The following is a 16,940-nucleotide window of genomic DNA, read 5'->3' as shown; positions in this document are numbered from 1 at the left end:
TACCTGTAGATTTGTATGTAGATTTTTTGCAATAAATCCATAGTACAGTACACACGATCTGGTTGACTCTGTGGATACAGAGCCACACAACAGAGGACTGACCAAATGTAAAGTTGTACACCAATTTTTGACTGCTGAGAGGGTCAGCGCCCCTAACCCTGACATTGTTCAAGGGTCAAAGGAGCTTTTTCTTGACCAGGGGAAGGGTAGTTATCAGCTTATGTTAAAATACTGTCTATTAATAAAGATAACACAGTCTTCTAGATTTTTTTTACGCAAAAGGTTGATAATGGAATCCAAAAAAATGATGGCAAATTCACCTTAGAGGCATTTCCCACATTCAAGGAAAGGTCAACCCAGAGGCCTCAGCAGCCCCCCTGCCCATCCTTATGCTGTGATGGATTTTTCTAGGAGACCTGAATTAGCGAGGACTCTCTTACTGCAACTCTAACTGGCTTAAGCAAAGAAAGGAATCTGTTATCACAATAATGGGATCCTGTATGGAACCGGAAGATGTGGGTTGGCTCAACATCAAGACAACCAGACTGAGTTCTTGAAAGCCATCTGAAGTCTCTCACCTCCCGTCTCACCTCCTCTCTCCAGCATCTTCTCCATGTTCTCTTGCTGCAGAGTGCTTTCCTCTGCTGTTCAGTTCGCATGGAAGGACAGAACTGCTTATAGAGCCCACATTTTACCTGTCACACCCCAGTATCTACAGAAATAGTGTGCTGACCCAGTATAAAATTCCAGGAGAAGAACTCACGAGTCCAGATTGATTCAAGGGCCCACCATGGATCGATCAGTCAATGGTGATCCTAGGTTAGGTCATGTTATACTAACGTGAAAAGTCATTTTGCTAAAACTTTTACCATACCTTTGGGTAAAGGGCAGAAGAGACTGGCAATTCACTGAAGAAAGAAAAGTGGAGTATAATTCCATGAAATGGGACGGGGAGAAAGCTTTTCTGAAAAACCAAAATGATAAATGTTTACAAATAATATTTATTTCCTTCTCTCCCACGAGATTGAGTGCCTTAAAGATTGTCTCCCTCATACTTAGTATAGGCACAAAAATTGATGCTCAATGAATGCTGGTTGACAGAGCAGTTTCTGGGCATCTGTGACAGCTGGTGGAGAAACACCCTGTGGCATTCATTAAATCCCTCAACCTGCATCCTTCTCTGATGATGAATAAGACTGACCCAGTATTCTTCCCAGATAGCTCAATCCTTAAGGAAGAGACTGTTTCCTCTGATCTTTGTGTGCAGAAAATGAATCCTAAACAAATGCGATAAATAAAAACCATAGACGGGGGCTTCCCTGGTGGCGCAGTGGTTAAGAATCCACCTGCCAATTCAGGGGACACGGCTTTGAGCCCTAGTCTGGGAAGATCCCACATGCCGCAGAGCAACTAAGCCCATGCGCCGCAACTACTGAGCCTGCGCTCTAGAGCCCACGAGCCACAACTACTGAAGCCCGCACACCACAACTACTGAAGCCCGCGCTCCTAGAGCCCATGCTCTGCAACAAGAGAAGCCACCACAATGAGAAGCCCATGCACCGCAATGAAGAGTAGACCCCGCTCGCCGCAACTAGAGAAAGCCCGTGCACAGCAATGAAGACCCAGCGCAGCCAAAAATAAATTTTAAAATTTATTAAAAAAAAAAAAACCCCACAGATGGTTCACGCTGTAAGAGCCCTTCAGGTTCACCAAGTCCAAACCCCTCATTGTACAGATGAGCGGATTATCAAACAGGAAACTAGTGACAGAGCCAGGACTAAAACTCCAGTGTGCTGATTCTCACATCTTTTCATATGTTAGCGCTTTTTCTCCATGTCCCTTTGTTTTCTCAAGGAATGGCCCCCATCCATCCAAACAACATCACAGATGATGCCCAGGTATCTAAGGCTTTCAATTGCATTTTAATCAGCCCCCAAATCGCTGTTCCCCCTTCAATTCAGTCTTTTCTGTTGAATCTCTTTTTTTTTTTTTTTTTGTTCCAGGAAAAGGAGGACTGGCTTTTAACCACTGCACAACCAACCAGCTCTCCTAAAATGCAGGATCATCTCTTCCTGGCAGTCCTGGACGTCCCAGAATTTATGCAAAGACATTCCAACACGGTGCTGGGTCTTGTCTTGTTTTAGTCAACTTGTTACTTTTGGTTTACCTTTTTATTTTGTGTTATATTTTGTTATTTCTTGTGACATACTTTCTTTTTTTAAATATGCCTGTATTTTCTATATAAAAATATATTAAATAGATGCTGCTCCACTCTCACAAAATGTACATATTCTCCTGTCTATAGGGAAAGTTCCTGATACACATTTTTATTCAGTTACTTAAAATGATTTTTCAATTAAAATATATTTTGCTACTAAATAATGTTTTGCTGGATAGTGCCATTTTGTGAGGTGGCCCGGGAATAATGAAGAGGATTCATGATCTATGCCACTAGCATGTTATGGAATTCCACGCAGTGTACTGAGAAATTACAATAAAGGAGACCCCTTCATGCTATTTCCATCTTCTCTACCATATGTGTAACAGTAAAGGTTTCCTTTTATTTAATCGGAAAGTAACTATTGGACCTGCTACCCTCCACACAAGATGCTGTCCTGGTGCTGAGGGCAGCCTGGCTAATTCCTTCACCAACATTTGGAAAGCTATAGGCATCAACTTAGTGGATGGAGGAAGAAAGCATAATGACCATGGTTCACAAAATAAAGTGCTCCCCTTCCTTCTCACAGCTGGAATAAGAAATGCAAGTACTGGAAGATTAACAGACAGCCCATTTCTGGGTCATAATCCCACAACTCACTGCTTTGGGAGAAAGGAGATTGGAATAAAAGAACAGGGAAAGGTAAGGAAAAAGGCAAATGAGGAAAATTCCCAGACCTGTGCTCCTGGCTCCACCTGCAAAGAAAGAATGGAGTTTGCCCAAGGCAGAGCTGAGCTGCTCGTCAGACTCCAATGCTTCCCCTAACTCCATCACTATCCTTCTACCAGGATAAAGACTTCCTCAGGCTTCTGGGGGGGAAAAAAAGCCAGAACACTAGATTTTCTTTCAAGTAGGAAAATCCCAATCAACTCACCTCCATCCTCTGGGAGAACTGCTTCCACACAGGGCACGGGGCACACTGTAGCACTCTGAAGAAACACAGGAACAATGAAAAAGATCTTGATTGTCCGAGTGTTTCTCTTCACCGCCTTCACTTCCCTCAGCCATTGACTCCTCTTCCTTCTTTCTTCTGACATTCACACTTTTGACCAATCTTCCACGCTTATGAGTATTCCTTTTATTTAATTTATACCCCATCAACTTCCAAATTATGTTGATTTTTGTCATTTATAATCATAGAACTATAAAATAAAGCTCAAAATCTAAATAATAAAAAGAAAGATGGTACCAGACATTTTTAGCTAGGAAAAGCTACTGCAGTTGAAAACAAAACACAGTTCTGGAAGTGTACCTACTATGTAGAATTTGTATTGGGTTACTTTGAATAGATTAAAAGATCTATACTGCACAGTAAGTCAAATTAGTTGCATTATGCAGACAGAATAAGGAAGTAAAGCACCATACGAGTGGGGTTTGCAAATGATATGAGGTTCTACATATCTAGAAATGTGATTCACAGGGAAGTAATACTAAAAGTAGTTGAAGAATTTTTTTTAATTTTATTGAAGTATAGTTGATTTACAATCTTGTGCAAATTTCTGCTGCACAGCAAAGTGATTCAGTTTTATATATATGTATACATATATATGTATATATTCTTTTTCATATTCTTTTCCATTGTGGGTTATTACAGGATATTGAATATAGTTCCCTGTGCTATACAGTAGGACCTTGTTGTTTATCCATTCTATATATAATAGTTTGCATCTGTTAACCCAAACTCCCAATCCATCCCTCTCCCACCCCCCTCCCCTTTGGCAACCACAAGTCTGTTCGCTATGTCAGTGAGTCTGTTTCTGTTCATTTGTGTCATATTTTAGATTTTGCATATAAGTGATATATGATATTTGTCTTTCTTTGTCTGACTTACTTCAATTAGTATGATAAGTATGATAATCTCTAGGTTCATCCGTGTTGCTGCAGTGGCATTATTTCATTCTTTTTTTATGGCTGAGTAGTATTCCATTGTACATATACCACATCTTCTTTATCCATTCATCTGTTGATGGATATTTAGGTTGTTCCCAGGTCTTGGCTATTATAAATAGGCTGCTATGAGCATAGAGGTGCATGTATCTTTTCAAATTATAGTTTTTTCCAGATATATGCCCAGGAATGGGATTGCTGGATCAGATGGCAACTCTGTTTTTAGTTTTTTGAGGAACCTCCATACTGTTTTCCATAGTGGCTGTACTAATTTACAGAACAATGTTATTTTTTAAATCTCCAGTACTAAATATATTCATAATGAATTCTTAAATTTCTAAAAAAAGAAATAAGGGTGTTTGTCCAGCATTACTAAAGCATATCTGTTTCAAACCAACTATAACCAGTTCTGTAGTGAACCATTAAACGCTTCCCTTTAAACCAGAAACAAAGCAGAAAGGCTATCCCCATTGATCTTGAACATTATTCTGTGAGTTCTAGCCAAAGTAATAATACATAAATTTATAAATAAAGGGTATAAAAAGAAAATTAAGAGTCACAATTTTCATTTTGGCAGAAAACACGAAGATATACCTTATAAGATAAAAACCAAAGGCGTGAAAATCTATTAGAAACACTCAGTCTCGTAAACTGGATGGTTACAAGATAGAAAAATAGTTTTCCTGCTTGTCATTTATAAATAGAAAGTACAGTGAAAAAGATCCTATTCACAATATATATACATATATAAGTAAGAAATCTATGTGACCTCAAGGAAGAATATTATAAAATTGTATCTATAAACATTTATAAATGCTAAAATAATGAGAAGCATGCCATCTCCTGGATGAGAGAACAGCATGTCTTAAAGATGTTGATTTTTCCCAAATAAAATTATAGTCGTAATGTAATTCCAACCACCCTTAATATATTGGATTTTGGGGGGGAACATGACCAAATTATTTACTCTAATGTTCATTAAGAAGAAAAAAAATGGAAAATTAAAATATTTTAAAGAAAAATAATGAAAAGGACCATCTTTACTAAAAATCAAAGCATAATAAAAAGCTGCAGTAATTAAAATAGTGCATGCTGGATCAAGAAACAGGAAAGCATCAATATGGAAGTCTGTACCTACAAATTTAAATATTCTACTTAAAAACTCAGAAGTCATGAAGAAAACATCAACAACCAGTGGAATTTTTGTTGTAAAATATTAGAAAGTAAGAGAGTGACTGGCATTAGACAATTGGTAAAAATTTGAAAATCTTTTAATTTGTATTCTCACCACATAAAAATCAAGGTGGATTGGGGAGTTAAATATTGATATTAAAACCATAAGATGGTTTTTAGAATTAATTTTTCTCAAAAATTTAAAGGCTTAAAAGAACCTTCTAAGGACTTCCCTGGTGGTGCAGTGGTTGGGAATCCGCCTGCCAATGCAGGGGACACGGGTTTGAGCCCTGGTCTGGGAGGATCCCACGTGCCACAGAACAACTAAGCCTGTGCACCACAACTACTGAGCCTGCTCTCTAGAGCCCGTGAGCCACAACTACTGAGCCCACGTGCCACAACTGCTGAAGCCCGCATGCCTACAGCCCGTGCTCCGCAACAAGCAAGGCCACCGCAATGAGAGGCCCACGCACCTCAATGAAGAGTAGCCCACGCTCGCCGCAACTAGGGAAAGCCTGCACGCAGCAGCAAAGATCCAACGCAACCATAAATAAATAAATAAATAAATGTATCAAAAAATAAAAAAAAAGAACCTTCTAAACCTAGACGTTACAGAGAAATTACAGTAGGAATAATAAACAGATTTGATAGCATAAATAGAAAGTTTGGGCTGTCATTCAGAAGATCATAATCAAAATGGAAAGATAGGGAATTCCCTGGTGGTCCAGTGGTTAGGACCCTGCACTTTCACTGCCAAGAGTGTGGGTTTGATCAATGAGGAGCTAAGATCCCACAAGCCGCGCAGCCAAAAAAAAAAAGAAGATATACAAAATGGAAAGAAAAATTTTTATGACAGACCAAGTACGAATATTTTTATTATAATGTCTTTATTATATAAATTGAAAAAAAAACTTATGGAACTCCAGAACACAGACGACTCAACAAAGAAATGCCATATATTCATATTTGTGTGAGAAAAAGTACAACCTCACAAACAGGGAGAAAACATTTTGTTTACCAGATTAGCAGTGACTTTTTTTTTTTTTTTTTTTTTTTTATGGCTGTGTTGGGTCTTCGTTTCTGTGCTAGGGCTTTCTCTAGTTGTTGCAAGCGGGGGCCAATCTTCATCGCGGTGCGCGGGCCTCTCACCACCGCGGCCTCTCCTGCTGCGGAGCACAGGCTCCAGACGCGCAGGCTCAGTAATTGTGGCTCACGGGCCCAGTTGCTCCGCGGCATGTGGGATCTTCCCAGACCAGGGCTCGAACCTGTGTCCCCTGCATTGGCAGGCAGACTCTCAACCACTGCACCACCAGGGAAGCCCCAGCAGTGACTTTTTTTTAATGTTAATAAACAATGCTGGAAAGTATGCAGTAAAATAGGAAATTTTATATATCGTCAGTGAGAGTGTAAATTGGTATAATAATTTTAGAAAGCACTATGATGATCTATATCCCTAAAAGTATTTTTATATGCTTTGAGCTAATATACACAAGTTTTAGACATAATAAATTTCATCACAACATTATTATTGGTGAAAATGTGGACATGGATGAAAGGTCCAACAATAAAGAACTCTAAACTATGCTACCTCAAGCACATTTCTAAATCATATATTATACCAACCTTCAAAAAGATAATGCAGTAACATGGAAAATGTATGTGGTGTAAAGTTAAGTGAGGGGAAAAAAACAGGATATAAAATTTTCCATACTCATATGATTGAAAATCTACAAAAATAATGCAAAGTGAGGATGAGAAGGAAAATGCCCAAGGTCACAGGATTATGAGTATTGGAACTTAAATTAAAACTCAGATATGCTGGCTCCAAATATCTGTGTTTTCACTGTATTCAAACACTTATTCTCAACTTTGGAATATCCATGTGGCAAACATAAAATAGTTAATGATAACAGATACAAACAAATTCAACAATCCATGACAATCCATGGTTTTTTACCACAAGAATGAAAAAATTGTCCAACTCCTACTGTATATCATAGGAATGTCAAGTACTAAAAGCCATATGATCATTTCAGTAGATGTAGGAAGAGCTTTCAGAAAAATTTAATATCTATTCTTAATAAAATCTCTAAAACTCAGACTAGAAGGATACTTCTCTACTGTCGTAAAGCTTTTCCTTTTCAAACAAATACCCATCATGCTTAATGCTCTGATGTAAGAAGCAGTAGAAGCTGAATGGCAAATTAACTACAGCCAGTGGGTTAAGGTGTACTATGGCCAAATAGATTTTAAGTTCCTGTGGTTCCTCAAAAAAGACAAAGGATGTAGCAAAACCAAACAGGGTCAAAAGGAGACAAAAAAGACAAAGACTGACATGAACCCTGGGAACCTTGAAAACATTATGCTAAGTGAAAGAAGCCAGACACAAAAAGCCATGTATTATATGCTTCCATCTATATGAAATGCCCAGAATAGGCAAATCTATAGAGACAGAAGATGAGAGAGGAGAGAATGAAGAGTAATTGCTAATAGGTACAGGACTGATGAAGTATTCTACAATTTGATAGTGGTGATAGTTGCACAACTTTATAAATTGTATGCTAAAAACCACTGACGTATACACTTTAAATTTTTTTTAATAAAATTTTAAAGGACCCACAAAAGAAATATATTTAACTACAAAAATGTGGAAGCTTCTCTCACAAGTTGAAATTTAACACAGGGCTTCCGTGGTGGCACAGTGGTTAAGAATCTGCCTGCCAATGCAGCGGACACGGGTTCGAGCCCTGGTCCGGGAAGATCCCACATACCGTGGAGCAACTAAGCCCGTGCGCCACAAATACTGAGCCTGTGCTCTAGAGCCCGTGAGCCACAACTACTGAGCCCATATGCCACAACTACTGAAGCCCGCACGCCTAGAGCCAGTGCTCCACGACAAGAAAAGCCACCCATTGAGAAGCCCGCGCACCGCAACGAAGAGTAGCCCCCGCTTGCAACAACTAGAGAAAGCCCGCGTGCAGCAACAAAGGCCCATAAATAAATAAATTTATTTAAAAAAAAAATTTAACACAAACTGCATTGTAAAACCAAGCAGAATCATGCATGACAAAATAATAATGTTCTAAAATATCATGATTTAACAGCCATAAGAAAACATTTTATTTTGGGCAGAGATATGAACAGACAACTCACTAGAGGAGAAATATGGGTAGAAAATGAGCAGTTTCACTAATGATAAAAGAAATGATGTAAATTTTTCACCTACCCACTTGGCGGGGTTTTGGTAGTGGTGGTAGCAGTGATGGTAGTGTTTGTTTTAATGACTATATGCAGCTGGCTACTAGATAAAACCATTTTCTTGAACATTTGTAGGGAGTATAAACTAGTACAACCTTTCTTCCAAACAACTGGCAACTTGAAAAATTTTTAAATGTGAACGCATGCCTTTTACTTCAGTAATTCCTTGCCCGAAACACAATCTCATTTAAAAAAAAAAAAAAATCTAACCTAGGGGCAAATATTTATGCACAAAGGTAATTATCACAGCATTTTTAATATTAAAAATCAGCAACAAATTATATGATGAAAAATCCTGGAATTCGTTGTGGAATTCATGGTATTGGTTATGGAATTCATAGGGTTAAATATTATGAAGCCATTAAATATTACATTTACAAAGAGTTTTAATAACAGAAAAAATCATTATGGCATAATGTTCAGTGGAAAACAGTATATAAAATGTATTTATAATGTGCTCTTAATTGCCTAGAAATGCATATGCAATATGCATAGAAAGAGATTTACCTAACTTTGTTAATAATGATTTTCCCTAAGACATGGAACTATGGGTGATTTTTATCTCATCCAAATTTTCCCTTTATTTCTGACAATTTTCAATGAAAATATATTAGTTTTACATTCATAAATATACTTTCATATTCATACAAAATAACCTTAAATTTGTAAAAATGAGTTGAAGTAAAAGCCCCACATGAATGAGTATATCATCTTTCTGTTTACCCTAATTAATCTGGCATATGCATTGGCATGTTTAAAGATTGTGCCTCCATATAATTTTGTTTAAACACTCCTTCAGGAATCTTTAGAGAAGAGTTCAGATCAAGATGATTAATAGTTTAACATAACAGTGGAAACTGTTACCAAGAGGAAATATCAATCGTGAGCTACTTGTATACACCAAAGGAAAATATTCACTGATGATCAAATTAAGGAACCTAAATTAATTATTGAAACTCTCAGTGTATTTATACAGTATATCCTTGTGCTTTATGCTCCAGTGAACATAAGAGCAGGACACTTAGAATACCTGAAATTTACCAGCCAGGTTACATCAGAATTACTTTCTTATGCTTCCTTAACAACCAACCTAGCAGCCTCAGTACTTTTTTTGTTTGAAGGGATTATACCTAATTACTCATGATTCTCTCCTAACTCTGACCTAAAAGTAGTGACAGTAACTTCAGACCTTTTTCCCCTAATTATCTTATCAACCAGCCATTCAAGGTCACCTGGGCCCAAAGTGTCGCATTGGATGGAGCCTGAAAGAAAATGCACTGTTTTGAAAATAATAAAAAAGCCACAAACATATTGTAAGGTCCACATGTCTTCAGCTGGTCTACAGCTACATATTCCAGCCACAGTAATCAGCAGGCAAAGTCACTTAAAATATATGATCCTTGGTGGAATACTTCTGGGCTGTTAAATTTTGTGCACGCGGCCAAGCTGCTTTAAATAGACACACATAGACCAAGGCTGTTGTGATGTCTGTAAGCGTTACGGTACAGACTGCTGTCCCCTTCTCTTCAGAGGAAATGCTGATCACACCCACTCCTCATAGAAACCACTTTCTAGTGTGTTCGCTCCACCCACACGAGTCCTGACTTGTCTAATTACACACCTGATCCTTGCCCTCCTAAATCATTAAGATTCTTCCTTTCATTATGTCCACTGGATATTTTACTTTCCCAGCAGAGTGTTCAAGCTTGTTTATACTTCTCTAAGTTAAAGTGTATTCAATCAGCAAGGGTAATAAAGACTAACTGACAAACTGGAAAAACCTGAAATAATGGAGTAACGTGAGGACCACAAAAAAGGTAGCAAAAACCACCCATATGCATTTCTCAATTATACCACATTCTTCAAAAGAATCTGAATCCTTTATTGAGAATCTCTGAAATATACAAAGGGGAAATATTTCCAAACTGCTTTTGCACACCTTATAGTTTGTATTGTGCTTTGTAATTTAAAATGTATTTTCTCCTACATTGTCTCATCAAGTTGTGAGTATTGAAAGTCATGTGGATGCCTAGCCTTTAGCAATGGCTGGATAAATATCAGCGTCCCTCCTCTTCTCAGCCCCTCCCCAGCCCATCTCAGCTAATTCTGCAAAGCTCCCTCATTACACTTAAGAAAACTGAGGGAGGGAAGCAATGCCTACAAGATCTAGAAATTACTGCCTAACACCTGAAGTCCAAGGGTAAGGTTCAGAGTAACCAACCACAGCACACTTTCTAGAAAACAAACCTTAGCTAGAATATGGCTGGCATTCTCAACCCTTAGTAAGCTTTATTGACTATGGTCCTTTATTATTACAGCCTACGTTTCTGAGGTTTGCAAAAGGAAATGTTCCTAATCACAAAGCAGCCTTGGTTTTTCTAAGTGTCCCATCAAATAACTCCAGGCTGTGTTTAAAGGACGGCCCGAAATGTTCCATAAGTCATAACTGCAACATTGAGAGGACCTCATGACGAATGGCTTTCAGCTCTCTGAATATCCACGGGCTCATCTTGAAGCCTTTGCACAAGCCATTTCCTCTACCTGAGTCACTTTCCTCTACTCCTTGTTCTCCCCTCACCCCACCATCATCATCACCACTTGTTCTGAGTCCTCAGATGCTGTTGACTTTGTTCTAAACCCCTCTGCCTCCACCCCAAGGTCAACTTATATAGGACATGAGGAGAATGAGCTCTGCCCTTTCTCATTCCAAGATTCCTTCTAGTCAACAATGCCAATGAGTAGAACAGACAGGGTGTTTGTGGGTGTGGGTGTGAAAGAAGTGTTAAGATTCAGAAGGAGAAGCAACAGGTGAGATATATCTGGAAGCTGTATTACACACACACATACACACACCCCACAGAACTTTTTATCCGTATCAAAATAGTTCATGATCTTGGTCTTAAGTCACTGCCCAGCTTGCTACACTTGAACCTTGAGTAGACCCCAAAATTCAGAAATGGACCCCAGAAGCCTGTAAGCATGGTATCACAGGAACATGCATACACTTTAACAGTGTAGACTCTTGCCTGCTCAGGTGTCTCCTATCAAACTAAAAATAGAACAGGCACTGAGCTCCAGTTGATTCCTCACTGCACAGGCTGCCAAGATGATCAAACTCTGATAACCGCAACAAGTGGAATGAGGGGGGCAACTGGAAGGCCCACCCACTCATCTGTATTCTTGGTCTCATGTACATCATTATATGAATATTTGGCTAGTTTTACAGTAAACTGAAGGAAAACAAATCTAGCCAAGTCACAGTCACAATCGTCCTTCTCCCTAAGAAACAGAACCAGTCCTTGTGTGTTCTCTCCTCATTTCACCTTCTGATATATAGCACACTTTAATCTACTAACTCAGCTCCTTTTCTGTATACTGCTAAACTTGATGCTTTTTCTCTCTCCTGTGGAGTAGATCCCCCTTCTTATTTTTCCCGTGACCAATAGTTGCCCCCCACTGTGGTTCTGAGGTTAGCCCGTAGCACATAGTTATCATTTGTCTGCCTCCCTCCCTCCGTGAAGACAGAAGTTATATCTTATTTATCAATATATCCTTGGTGATAGTTGCCATATAGTAGGTGCTCAATAAATACTAAGGAAAGAATGCAATAGTAAATACTTGTGGGGAAGAAACAAAAAACGTATTTAGGGGGATACAATATTTTAGATAAAGTGTGTGTATGTGTTTGTGTGTGTGTATATAGATATAAAATACATATATATCTACATATATACATATATATACACACACACACATATATAATTTTTCCTCAGAGGCAAACAACCAAATTTCTCAATCCTGTTTTCATAATCTGCCTTTCCAAAGTCAAAGACAAAAGAAATCTAAAAGGTGAAAATGATGATAGTTACCTTGAATACTGGATTGATTCAGAGCATGCTGAGAGGGGCTCAGCATCCTGAACAGTTGGTGTCCTGATGAGGTTTTGGAAGACATTTGATAGTGACAAAAGTTCTTCCATTAAAAGCATGTTTATTAATCAGGAAAAATTAGACATAAACTAGGTATTAGGTGAATATTTGGAATTGTTCATTTCATTGGTTGGCATAATGACATTTTAATTATTTTTTAAGGCTTGGTAGTTTATATACTCACACCAACGTATTTACCAATAAATTATATGCATGCTTGGATTTGGTTTCAAATACTCCAGGAAAAAAAAAGAAGTGGGGAGGTGGAGGAGAGGTAGGTATAGCTAAGGCAAGAACAGCAGAATGTTGCTAATAGCTGAAGCTGAGTTAGGGGTACTTGGGAGTTCATTATAATCATTATACTCTCCTCTCTACTTTTGTGTGTGTTTTAAATTTTCCATAGTCAAAAAATGTGTTTATATCACATTTATTGGCTATTATCTGATGAATCTTGTGTTTGATATTCAGGAGTCTTGGAGTAAATGCATTGCTCTTCGATCCACAAACAAACAAATGCATGGTATTTTAGAAACCCAAGGTCTGAAATTATAGAGTAAGATGTGTCCCTTCTTTAAAAAAGAAAATGTAGCTGACTAATTCTCAGGCTCAGTTTTCTTATTAATATGTAAGATGCATGAACTTAATTGCTTCATCCTTTGGGCTGTGTAGCACTTCGTAAACATGTCTATTAAAGCACTTTTATCTTTATATCATGGCTAATTTATGTCTGACTCTCCTTAATGGCAAGATTTAGTTCTTATTTATGGGTGCAATGATTAAAAGCACAAGCTCTGGAATTCAACTACCCACGTTCAAATGCTGGCCCCTTCCCTTATGAGCCACGTGAGTTGGACAAGGTTCCTCGCTGTCCTCATCTGCATAATGAAAACGATAAGACCTACTCCAATTGTTGTGAAGATTGAGTCTCACAAATAAGTAGGTACTCACACAATTTACTGAGTCCATTTTTCTCAATCAAGTACATTTCCTTGTGAGTTTCATTACTATGCTAATAGTCCGTGAGACTGTAATCCAGGCTCTTTTATCTCCTAATCCCATATTCTCTCCAGGCAACTGGGCTAGACTAGAGGAAACCTCACAACAATACTGAAAGCCGGGCCCTTCAGAGGAAAGTGCAGGCAATGTTAACCCCAGTGCAACATTGCTGATGCTTTAGACAGGTGAATGAGACATTCTGTGGATCTTATGGATTTGATGCCTAGATGGCCCCAAATCTCTTCCACTAAAGAAAGGACAATATTAGGACGTATGTATATGTATATGTGTGTGTGTATATATATATGTGTGTATATATATATGTGTGTGTGTGTGTGTGTGTGTGTGTGTAACTGAATCACTTTGCTGTACAGCAGAAATTAATACAATGTAAATCAACTATACTTCAATGAAATAATTTTTTTTTAAAAAAAGAAGGGACAATACTAAGATAAGGGCACTGTCAGCACTTGGGAGTGGAGTTGAAAGGCACTCTTATAAATAAAATAAAATTTAAAACTTGAAAAAAAAAAAGCACTGTTATCCTTGGTCTCTTGTGCTATGCTATCAATTTGCCAAGACAATCAGTTTTCCTATTACCACCCGGCACCCCTGCTACCAACACACCACCAGTGACCCTCCCCACTTAATTCTGCCAGCTTGGTGTTCAGGATTCTGAGCCAGGTATCATAACAAGGCCCTGAGAATTAATAAACTCTTGGCCAGAGTTGCCTTACCACATCCCCGTATAGTATACCAGTGTTTGGGTAGCAGTTAAAGTTAGACTTACATAGAAACCACAGTATTCAACAGGATATTAAACATGCTTCATTCATTCAAAATATATATTTTTTAATATCTCCATAATAGGAATGCCTCTTAACAATGGCATTGCATGACACAGTTGGCAGTTTAGTAGTACACCTTGCCATCATCGTATCTTAGATTCATGATCAATTGAAATCTTCAGCTCCTGGCATTGTATCAATATAACGTTTGACGTATGGAAACTTACAGGCTTAGGTGAATTACCACCCAAAGCTCTAGAGGTATTGTCTGAGTCTATGAAATTTCTTATTGAGTCTCTGTGTTCTCTAAACCCTGGTATTTCTAATATAAAATAAACATCAAGATAGAAGGAAAACATGTGAGCTCTTTGAAACCCTGAACTTTGATTTGAGAGAGGCTCTTTCCTAAGCACCATTGTTTGTGTGAGTCATCGTGGAAGGTCTCTCTAGGTCCTGACCGCCCCCCAACCCTGGCACCCTCCCCCAACAATTTCTGTCGGTTTTCCTAACAGCTGAGTGGAGACTATGGGGAAAAGGAGTTGGCTAAATCCACCGTCTTTCCCCCTAAGATGCCACTTACAAAGTCATTCCCTTTCACATACTTAAAGTACCTTCTCCGCCCAGTATCAGCCTTGTCACCAAGTTCCTGGGTGATTCACATAAGCATACACTGGAGGGCTTGGCTATTTGGCAGCAGTGCCTGGACTCCACCCCTCCGCCCTGAATAGGAACACTTGGTCTTCCGGTTGCTGATGCGATCATTTTCCCCCTTTCTCTCGGTGGGCTGACCTTCGACTTCATATTCCTCTTTCCCAGAGAAAGTGCCTTTCCTTAAATCAGCTTCTGCAGTAATAATCACAACCAATCTGTCCTCTTAACAGCACAACTCTCCACAATGTCGTTGTCACTGGAAGGGATAAGGACCTTAGTGAAGTTCTTAAGGTCCTTAGGGGATCTCTTTATTTTTAGACTTTAAAAATGAAGCTCAGGGCTTCCCTGGTGGCGCAGTGGTTGAGAATCTGCCTGCCAATGCAGGGGACACGGGTTCGAGCCCTGGTCTGGGAAGATCCCACATGCCACGGAGCGACTAAGCCCGTGAGCCACAACTACTGAGCCTGCGCGTCTGGAGCCTGTGCTCCGCAACAAGAGAGGCCGCGATAGTGAGAGGCCCGTGCACCTCAATGAAGAGTGGCCCCCACTTGCCGCAACTAGAGAAAGCCCTCGCACAGAAACGAAGACCCAACACAGCCAAAAATAAATATAAATAAATAAATAAATTTATTAAAAAAAAAAAAAAATGAAGCTCAGGGCTGAGGGACTTACCCAGAGTGACATCATCATTGGCAATAGAGTGAAGAATAGAATCTTGGCCACTGCCACTAGGGAATATGTACTTCTGCCCTCTGTTTAGATTCTCTACAACTGCAGTCTTCTTTTTTTTTTTTTAATTTTTTTGAAGTTTTTTTGGCCATGCCATGCAGCTTGAGGGATCTTACTTCCCCTGCCTGGGATTGAACCCTGGCCCTCGGCAGTGAAAACAGAGTCCTAACCACTGGACAGCCAGGGAATTCCCTCTCCAACTGCAGTCTTTTTTTTTTTTTTTTTTGAAATTAGAAAAATATTTATAGTAATGTGGTAAAGGATTCATACACTTGATATATAAAAATGTTCACACTAATCAATAAGAAAACCCTAAAACTCTAGTGAAGGCAGTGAGAAATTCACTGAAGAGTAAATACAAGTGGCCAATAAACAAATAAAGCAAGCTAGCCATACTAAAGTTAATTAAAACAACAAGGTGAGTATTTGTTTAACCTGTTAAATAAACAAAGATTAAAGATAAAAATATTAGCCAGAGCTATGAGGCTCCAACTGCAGTCTTAAGAAGAGCAGATAGATTGCAGAACTGGAGAGCCATCATCCTCTTCATAATCTTTCTGGATTATAATAAAAGGGTGTGAGAATGCAGTGGGCATCACTATTATCACCCGGACTGTGGTGGCTTAATAGATCAGCAATGTGGTTGGAAAATGGAGCTTGGCTTGCGTTTGACTTTATGTAAGATCAAGAACGAATCGATTGTCCACATCAAAGAGTGGAGGGTGTGTGGGAAGGGTTAAAGCATGTCCCACACTATCGCCTTGGCACCCTTACCTCAACCAGGCAGTAGGTCCCTAATCTTTGGCCCCTTAAATGCCTTTGCCATTTGAGGATCTTCCCTGGCTGGATTCGTTCATCAGCATTCTTTCATTACAGTAAAATTATATAACATGAACTTGGGAATGTATTCTCCTCCCCGTGCTGTTGAAGATCTTGGCTACATTCCTTCCTGAGCAAAAATACACAAGAACACACACACACAAACACAAACACACAAACACACACACACACACGCACGCACGCGCTTGCGATCCAAAAAGATTCAGTACTTTTGTCTCAAATAAAGGTGATAAAATCAAAACTTAACAGACTTAGTGATAAGAGATCGGGGTAAAAAGAATCAGGCATTTGTGTCTCTTAGTCTAACTATCTGGTCCCCTTATCTAGAGAAGTGTAAGGCCTCCCCGCCCAGACCTTCATGAGCTCCCCTCTTAGATGTTCCCTAACATGGTGGAGAGAGGCCCAATCTAAACCTTCCCTTCTCTCCTTTTATCATTTTTTTCCTCCAGAAGTCCTACCTCTCTGTCCCCA

General features: G+C 39.0%; 1 protein-coding gene across 1 annotated transcript in view; it reads left to right on the top strand.

The window, feature by feature from the left end:
• The window catches only part of SVEP1 (sushi, von Willebrand factor type A, EGF and pentraxin domain containing 1), a 196,040-nt gene extending 180,188 nt beyond the window's left edge, over positions 1-15,852 (top strand). Inside the window, exon 48 of the mRNA XM_082403710.1 lies at positions 2,004-15,852. Coding sequence (XP_082259836.1) covers positions 2,004-2,025 — 22 coding nt within the window. The 3' untranslated portion in view covers positions 2,026-15,852. The remainder of the gene's footprint in view (positions 1-2,003) is intronic.
• The last annotated feature ends 1,088 nt before the right edge of the window (positions 15,853-16,940 follow it).

Source organism: Balaenoptera borealis, assembly GCF_965194805.1.
Source record: "Balaenoptera borealis genome assembly, chromosome: 8".
Lineage (NCBI taxonomy): Eukaryota > Metazoa > Chordata > Mammalia > Artiodactyla > Balaenopteridae > Balaenoptera > Balaenoptera borealis.
The sequence above is the reverse complement of the archived record's forward strand: the minus strand, read 5'-3'. Positions and strand labels throughout refer to the sequence as shown.